This window comes from Penaeus japonicus, unplaced genomic scaffold (assembly GCF_977035675.1).
Source record: "Penaeus japonicus unplaced genomic scaffold, GWHDUDI00000001_assembly GWHDUDI00000007, whole genome shotgun sequence".
Classification (NCBI taxonomy): domain Eukaryota; kingdom Metazoa; phylum Arthropoda; class Malacostraca; order Decapoda; family Penaeidae; genus Penaeus; species Penaeus japonicus.
Genome location: NW_028234409.1, coordinates 11,769,085 through 11,779,084, shown reverse-complemented (window position 1 = coordinate 11,779,084; position 10,000 = coordinate 11,769,085). Strand labels below are relative to the sequence as shown.

At 33.5% G+C, this 10,000-nt stretch overlaps 1 protein-coding gene across 1 annotated transcript in view; it reads right to left on the bottom strand.

Annotated features, from left to right (window-relative positions):
- Positions 1-4,859: 4,859 nt before the first annotated feature.
- Positions 4,860-10,000, bottom strand: part of Sirup (Starvation-upregulated protein) — a 7,969-nt gene continuing 2,828 nt past the window's right edge. Inside the window, exons 2-4 of the mRNA XM_043036426.2 lie at positions 8,980-9,081; positions 7,962-8,180; positions 4,860-5,475 (exon numbers count right to left, since the gene is read on the bottom strand). Coding sequence (XP_042892360.1) covers positions 8,005-8,180; positions 8,980-9,081 — 278 coding nt within the window. The 3' untranslated portion in view covers positions 4,860-5,475; positions 7,962-8,004. The remainder of the gene's footprint in view (positions 5,476-7,961; positions 8,181-8,979; positions 9,082-10,000) is intronic.

The window sequence follows — 10,000 nt, the reverse complement described above, 5'->3', positions numbered from 1 at the left end:
AGTTCACACAGTAACTGCCTGCCTCTCCACTATAACAACGGAAATTAATCCTTTATAAATCGTTTGCAATTCCGATACCATTTCCTGACGAGTCTCGTTTATTTTATATATCTAGTTTAGTTCTTCGACTTCATTTCGTGTTTTGGAAAAATTGCAAGTTACATTTTGAATGAAAATTAGGGAGGTCCTGATCTTCTGTGGTCTTCTAAAGATTATCGGATGTTCTCTATGGATATAATGAAACGCTTTCATTATCTCAAAATATTGTGACAGAATATTGATAGGTTATTAAATGCATACCTATAATTTATCTGATTTTTAAATCTAAATCTGAATAAGAACACGAGATCTGTTATTGGATAATGGAACTGAAAAAGTGTTGTAGATACTCGAGTGATTTTGCCAAGTTGGAAAATGTTGCACACTCTCGACCAATTTTTATTGAATTATTAATAATTACCTTCATTTCGAAATCGATCTAGGCGTGACTTATTACTTGCAGTGATATAGCCATGTAATGAAAGTGCGTTGGCTTTGCTGTGTATGGTGGCAACATATTCCCTAATGCATTGCTATGATGCTGAAGTTGAAGAAGGTCGTAGGTCGCATTACCTCCCATACAATTTCTTGACGCGCCGGTATCGAGACTTCAAGTTTGAAGTCCCTGGCCGTGAATTTTAGATTTCGAGTAAAATTTTCCCTAAAGAAAAGTTAAAAATTATTTAATGTACTTGCTGTTGGTTGACGGCTCACGAGGTTTATTTTAGCTTGCGTGTTGAAATAAGAAAAATAATGTATGAAAAAAAAAAAAAAAAAAAAAAAAAAGTTCTTTACTGTTTGTTAAAATAATGATTGCTGGTCTTTGAAATATTCTGAAGCTAACCTAACCTTCAAGACTTTTTGTATTTTAAATGTTCATGTTCATAGAAAAGTATACTTTTCTACAGTTGAGTATAATGAACCATTTTACCTCCAGAGACTTAATCCCTTTTTGCTTTAACCCACAGACGAGTGAGATTGGATCTTCAACTACGGCCTTATTATATTTCTTGTTTTTTTACGCATAGATGGTTTCACAAGCGCCTACTCACCAGGAAGTCAATTAGTAGGCCTACCTAGCCTTACCTCCTTGAATATTCGGGAAGGTTATATTTATGATAATAATGTTACCATTGCTACTATTAGCAGTACTATTATTACCATGATAACCATTATCATCTTTATTATTACTATCATCATTACAGTTTCTATTATTATCATAGTCATTATTGTTATTATTATGACCATCATGATCATTATTTATAATCACCATTATTATTTACTATGGGAAACTTATAACCAGTTGTAAAGGTATGATTGTAGTTAGGAAAGTAATGAAGTAATGGACTATTATATCCCAAGTGTTTTGCAGAGACACTAAAAGTTCAGATGAGCAATTATTTTCATTCTCAACTCGTGATCAAGGGCGAAAATCCTTTATTAATGACGGAATAAACCTCAGCCATGTTTTAGTCAATAGAGGCTCCAACTCATGACCTGTTAGTTCAATGGAGGCCCCTATATGTACAAAGCTAAATTGGCCAAGAGTGTAATTACAGTAATAATTTCATTAAATTTCTCTATGATGTACAAACAAAATAAGTTACATACAGAGAAATCTTTCTCACTGAGGGATGAACAATACATTTTTGCATATATGAGGAATGAAACCTCCATGTGTAAGACAAGTGTGAGCATAACAGAAAAATAAAGAGACAAGAGTCGTTTCAAGAAGCATACTATGAGAAAGTTGCTTCACTCGTACAAAAGAATTAAACTGTTTTCAAAGTGTTTCGTTTCGACCTTCAAAAACTATTTCAGCTGTTAGGTGAAACAAGTTAATTTAACATTTTACACACCATAGGACAGGAAACATTAGTGAGCATACTAAACAAAATCAAATGCTGTACTACCAAGAATCGTAACCAAGTTCCAGTCTTGGTATAAAAGATTGCCTAAATAGAGTAATGATGAAGTCAGACCTTAAACAAAGCCTGGGTAAAGCTTGTCTTTGGATATTTCACTGAACTGAAGTTTAAGCTGACTTCTTTCTATTAGGTTTCGTGCTACCTAGTAAAGCTTCTACGTATATAACACACTGTAAAGTAAAAGAAGATACAAGAAGAGATAATATAATTTTCCATGTAAAGAAAATAAGAGTTTACTAAATGTAAATCTGGTGATTATATTAACTGTACTTCATAAAACAAAAGTAAAAAAAAAGTAACCCAATTTCTTGCAAAAAAGAAAAATGATTTTAAAATATTTCAGTTTCAGAACACTAAATGTAGAGCTTCATTTATTGAACCAAGACTCTGGTGATACCTACTCTTCCAGTCCCAAATGATCGTAAACGAAGGGTAAAAACCCAAAATTACCTAACTTAACCCATTGTGGATGGGTGTCATGACGCAGGAGCCTTAGCCTAACAACAGGCATCATGACGTACATGACATTCAGGGATTTTGATTCTTTGTGCTATTTTATCATGCTATGAGTAAGGGGTGAGTAATGATGACAATTGCAGTCGTAACTACTATAATTACCATAATATCATGCAAACCTAACATCCAAAAACTAGATGGCACCACTTTTTTCTAGCACCAGTAGGAGAAAGAGCTTTGAATGGCACCCATCTACTGTCTTTAGGAAGCACTGTCTTTATAGAGCAATGGCACACAGCAAGTAACCGACAGATGAAGGATGTGCAGGCACATGAAGAAGGAGAAGGTAATTTAAACCATGACCAGTTTTTAAAATGTGCCCCAGTGCCATTTTACTGTGGCACTCACAGTCATGCGCACAAGTTTCCCTCCTCTTCCCTACCTATTCATATTATCTTCATTGTAGATGATTGTATGTTTCGTATTCGTTCATAATAGCACACAAATATGGAAAATCAAAGTTGCTTTTTGTGCTCCCATAAAACAACAATACTTCTATCACACTTACTGTAGCATAAAAAAAATAATGAGCTGATATGGATCTTACACTATAATTTTAGTCAGCAGCAGCATTGATAGAGCCTGTCATATGACACATATGTTTCTGAAGACAATAAACCACATAAAAATTAAAATACAAACATGGCTCTAGTTTTACAATGAGTGACTGAGAGTGAAGAGTCAAAGTATGTTGCGTCCTGAAGACTGGGCAAGCAAATCTATCCCCTTTCCGCAATGGGTTAAAACACAATATCCCAGTTCATTGTGCATTAGTCAGGTAATATTGAGTTTTAATATTTCACATGAGTCCATGTAAGTTATTATAAGTCCCTTTATATCAAATTGCTAATGCCATGTCCTTTTCCCAAGTATACCTCTATATATGCCCAATCTGGGCAATGAATCTTTCTTTCAACTTAGCCAAAAGGAGTGTTCTTTTCTTTCTACTTTTCTAAAATACTTCATTCTATATCAAGGATAATCATAAATTCACATATCATAAGATATATAGAGATATTACATATATTAACCAATAAGTAAAAATTAAAAGGTAGTTAATTATTCCATAATTTCTCTATTTACATGCCATACAGAAAATACGAACTGCTCAAGTGTTTGGGTTATCATCAATAGTTATGTCAATCATTCTAATGGATACCTTTTTTAGTTACATGCAGGCACAGAAGGTATTTCACAATAATCATATTTCCTTTAGTTTCATAGCCTAAACAAAGAAATGCAGTCAATTGAAATGTAGAAAAAAAAACATAAATTGGAACAGAAATTGTACATAATTTGAGTTTTCATATATGCCTTGGTTATACTTATCTTCACATAAATAATGTTTAATGTTCCATGCATAATAAAAAAATCATCTCTATCATTATTCTTATTATCATAATTATATTACTTACTGTAAGTGTTTTTACAGTTCCTTTTTCCAACCTCATAAATTTCAATATTGTAAATATTGTATATATATATATATATATATATATATATATATATATATATATATATATATATATATATATATATATACACACACATATACCTATATATACACAAATACACACATAGACATATATATACACATGCACATATATATACACATATATACACATACCACACACTCACACACACACACACACACACACACACACACACACACACACACACACACACACACACACACACACACACACACACACACACACACACACACACACACACACACACACACACACACACACACACACACACACAAACACACACACACACACATATCTATATCTATCTATCTATCTATATATATACATATAAATATATATATATATATATATATATATTTATATTTATATATAGATATAGATATAAATATAGATATAGATATAGATATAGATCTGTGTGTGTGTGTGTGTGTGTGTGTGTGTGTGTGTGTGTGTGTGTGTGTGTGTGTGTGTGTGTGTGTGTGTGTGTGTGGGTGTGTGTGTGTGTGTGTTTGTGTGTGTTTGTGTGTGTGTGTGTGTGTGTGTGTGTGTGTGTGTGTGTGTATCTATATTTATCATATAGATAAAGTATAGATATAGATACAAATATATGTATATATATATATATATATATATATATATATATATATATATATATATATATATAGATAGATAGATAGATAGATAGATAGATAAGACTTTCTTAAGATCAAATATTCACTGAAAGAAGTCTATGATGAGTGATGGCATAATCCACAATCCTGTATGCAGGTATCTACACATCTCACCTCCCAATTGTACAATATTTTGTAAACCCATGAGGCAATGTGTGTAGATGTATGAGAAAAAGATTACATCTGACTTTGGATTACCATAAAACACACAATCTTTGAAACATATTTATTATCTTTTAAATATTATTTACAGAAAAAAAAATCTATGAGTCTCTAATGATGACCAGCAGTGGCTAGAAAAACAGGCACTGCCTATTCAGCAGAAAAATTAAATCATCATAATTCTATATACATTTTATATTTTTAAATAAACATCACAGTTCTAAATCAATTAACTTTATAGTCATGACAGATATTTTAAGTATAGACTTGCATTAGTAAAATGGCAAGTTATTAGCAATGAACGGAGAATTAACATTGAGAAACACTTCCTTGGGAAACATAACTATATAAATCAAATGGAAGTTCTTGAGGAAAAAAATAATAATCAAAAATTGTAAATAATGATTAAAATAAAAGTAAAAAAGCAAAACTAAAAAACAGGGCATTTCAGCTATATTTCATAGCAATGAGAAAAAAGTAAAACATTACCTTTGTGTCTTCAGATATAAAAAGTAACGGTAAAATAGCAAAACAACGATAGCCATAGATATCAGCCGACTTAATGAGTAACTATTTCCTGGTCTTTTTAATTAAGACTGCTCAATGACTGCACCTCTGATATTTCTTCCTGACTGTGGTTGGTTTTCATGTGCATATCCCTGAGTCCTGAAATAAAATTAAATTGTATTAACAAAGTACTGAAAAAAAAAACAATAAAAAGCTGACTGATTGATTGATTTATACCAACAAAATAAACTGATATAAAAACTTAAAGAATAATTCTAAAACTTACAAATTTTCAATCATGATAATTTATTGGTTCATTCTTACTTTAAAAAAAGCTTTTGAAACAAAACTATAAAATTTGTTATCATTAAAGACACGGAGCATACATGTAAATAGATAATAGACTCATATTCTACGCAACTATTTAACCCTTTCACAATGGGACGTATTTTCTGCTCCTCCTGCTTACGCCGGGAAGATAACAAGTGTGCAACACTTTGTTCCGGGGTGTTTTCCCACTGCGCGGGGCTCTGCTGAACCTCTCGGAGCATTTTTCACCCGCTTTGCATGACTGCATCTACATCGTAAAGGCATGTAAAAATATTGCCATGTTTAAAGGAGTAATTTTACTCAAAAACATGTTACAGCAATGCTTTGCTAGTTTTGTTTTATTGAACTTTGGCAATATTCATCACTTCTATGTGATAATACCAATGGAAACTGGAAGCACTCTTTTAGTGGGGTATTAAAAAAGATGTTTTTTACTTAACTTTTTCTTTTCCAAAACAAAAGAAGAACAATATAAATAATCATACATGTACATTTGAGTATGTACATGTAATTCATGATGTGGTGTGATGTGATATCACAGGTTATCAACAAATTATGAGTAGTTTTATATTAAAAATTTTCTACTTCAATTTATTTCTTGGACAATCACATTTCATCATACAACAGTTTTTGACTCAGATCTTTCTATTCAACTCATCAGAATCAGAAACTACCATGATGTCATCACTATCACATAGTTTTCTGTGACTTTACTTTCTTTTACGTTATACCACATTTTCTGACATTCAAACACCTAAACTAAAGTAACAGAGACTAAGAAATTATGTAAAGTAATTATATTTAAGAACAATCTGGTGTTCTATTGCTGTCATTTCAGCACAACTGCTTCACCCAGAACTCAGCGAGAAAATGCACGGTCTCAGGACATCACCTAGGCCCGGGGATATTTTCCAACCACATGATAGGACGTCAACCGGCACAAATGGGATAAACAACCTCTGCATAACGTCTTGCAGATAACTTTAATTTCAAGTAATGTGTTTTCAATAAACAAAAAGCAAAAAAGTAAGGAAAAATATTATAAGCCCCTTCAGCAAAATATCATGCTGACATATTTATAACAAAATTTATAACAAAATAACAAGAGCAAAAACAAAACTAACTAAATATGAAATAAATGGGTTATCCTATTAACCCATCCCCGACGGGGGAATTCTAGCCTTGAATGTCCAAATGCCGGGGCATTCGAATTATTAGGCCTAAATCAATTGAATGGCTGGCACAATACTGTGCCGCCCGGCAACTGGGCTTTTGAATGCGCGGTACACATGCTGTACCACCCGTCCTGTGTGGGTTAACCCATTGCAGACGGGGATAAATATGCTTGCCCAGCCTCCGGGATAAGTTTTATTTTAAAGAGAGACTGCTTGAAGCATTATAATTTGAACATTCCCACTCTCTTTCAGTCATTCATTGAAAAACTAGAGCATTTTTTGTGTTTTGTTTTTTTGTGTGTTTTATTGAGTTTAGAGACTTATATATGCCATATGACAGGCTCTACCAGTGCTGCAGTAGACTAAAATTGTAGTATATTATCCATATTAGCTCATTATTTTCTTTATACTCAGTGTGATAGAAGTATTGCGGTTTTATGGGAGGACAAAAGGCAACTATATTTTTTTCGTATTTTTGTGCTGTCATGAACGAATACGAAACATATAACCACCTACAATATAGATAAATACAAGAGGTAGGGAAGAGGAATGAAACCTGTGCTTGTGACTGTGAGTGCCACAGTGAAAGGCATCTATATTGGCACAGGAGTACATTTTAGACACTGGGTATGGATTGAGTCATCTTCCTCTTCCCGTTCTGACTGCACATCCTTCATTGGCGGTACTTTTGAGCAAGAGTTCGTCAACTTAGTGTGTGTCATCACTCTATAAAGATAGTGCTTGCTAGAGACTGTGGATGGGTGCCATTCAAAGCTCTCTCTCTTGCTGGTGCTAGGAAAAAGTGGTGCCATCTAGGTTTTGGACGTTAAGCTAGCACGGTATTACGGTAATTATAGTAATTATGACTGCAGTAGCCATCATCACTCATTCCTTTTTCATAGTAAAATGAAATAGCACAGTGATCCAAAATCCCCGAACGTCATGTACGTTAGGACGCCCGTCGTCAGGCCAAAGCTCCTACGTCATGTATGTCATGACACCCATCCGCTGTGGGTTAAGACTGATAACACTAATAAATGAACCATAACAACAAGAGCAACAGCGATAACAAAACCAAGAAGGACCAACAAGAAATCTAAAAAGGAAAACAAAAACAATTCATATTCGCACTACACATACCTTGCAAAAATCCTAGCACATCCAGACCACTTATATCCGCAGCCTAGAAATCCGTGACGCGGCCCTTGCGCTCCCAGTCTCCGTAGCGTGTGGGTTCAGGTCCCCTGGGGCCTCCGACCTCCCCAGTGGAAGGGTTGACGTTGTCAGGGAAGGCCTCGAGCGGCTCCTTTTCCTGGAATGGGTGTTGCCCTGCTGGACTCTCCTGGTCGTCTAACTTGCCTGTACGTATAAAGGAATCCCCATTACCATCATCATCACCACCATCATTGTCACCGTCATCCTCATCATCATTGTCACTGTCACCGTCACTGTCATTGTCACCATCATCATCATTGCCACCACCATAGTCATGATCATCTCTTTTACCATTAGAGTCATCATCAGTAAGATCAATTACATTATAGCCATAATGCTTACTTTAAGTTCATTATCATTATTTCAGTTATAAGCAATATTCATATTATAGCTATTTCATTTTGTAAAAATAATGAAAGAATAAATGTATGTATGTATATATGTATGTATGCCTATATATTTATGCATATATGTATATGTATGTAGGTATGTAGGTATATATGTATATATGTATATATGTATATATGTATATATGTATATATGTATTTATGTCAGGGATTTACAACTTGTATTTCTTTTATTATGTACATATGTGTATATGTATATATGTATATATGTATATATGTATATATGTATATATGTATATATGTACTTATGTATATATGCTACATGTGTCATTATCTATGTATGCATGTATGTATGTATGTATGTATGTATGTATGTATGTATGTATGTATGTATGTATGTATGTATGTATGTATGTATGTATGTATCTATGTATGCTAATAAGTTAATGTTAATAAGTTAATATGTTAGTATGAAATTATGTTACTAAGTTAGTATGTTTGGTTTGCTTGAATGCATATATGTATGTATCTATAAATGTATTTTTGACTAATCTAACCCTTCTTTGTAATCACTAAAAAATCATCAACCATTTTACCAATGGGAGTCTTGGCTTTTTTGGGTTGACTCTTGCCACACGCCTCTCCATCCGAAGAACCAGCTGAGGAAGCCATTCTCCTCGACAGCGGAGACATCACCACTGGGGAGAGAAATCAGAATAACAGATTTGCTTTTAAAATAAATGAATGCTATAAAAATATACTTCTCAAAACGAAGAAAAATGCCTGCGAGAAACTGGAGAAAAATCAAACCCGAATTGTAGCCGAGGGGATGGAATTGTTTTCCTTAGGGTTTGTATGCCAGTTCTTTCTTTACTCAACAAATAATAGTACCCAAATTTGTATAAAATCTTTTATCAGAAAATAAAAACTTGATCTCATTCCTGGACCTCAAATTAACTCATGATATATCTATCAACATATCTAAATAAATATAACTCTTAAAATAATTATTTATAATATAGATGCAATTTTGCTTCCACAGCAACTGACAGTCTAGCCTCACAAATAGGTTCCCAAGTCCTATAACATGTGTGTAACTGGACAGGTTGCTGGCATGTTGAAGAGTCTAAGCAAAAATGAGCTACCAGACAGCATTACTGGGTGCTCTGAAATGCAAACTACACAATTTGCAAGGATGGGTTGGTCGGTCAGGTAACCTGAAACAGTGAAACAGTCCCCAATTAACCCAGTTACTCCAACTCCTCACAAAAGGACAACTATAACTATATGAGTAATGAAGATTGTGGATTCTCAAAAATTTAACACACATACACAATATTTTGACTATTTTGCTATTTATGTTTTGCAAGGAAAGTGTCTGTCAGTGATGGCCCATTAGTTACTGATAAATAGAAGGTGCATAATAAGGAGGTTGCAAAAGTATTAGTAGTTTATTATGCCACCTTTATTTGTCTCACATAACAGATTCTCCACCATACTCCAGATCCAAATGTTCAGGAAAATCTTTAGTCTATCTATATCATGTTAAGAATCTATCATGCTTGTAAATTGTTTTAGCTTTGGCATAAAGGAGTTCATGATAACCATTTACATGTA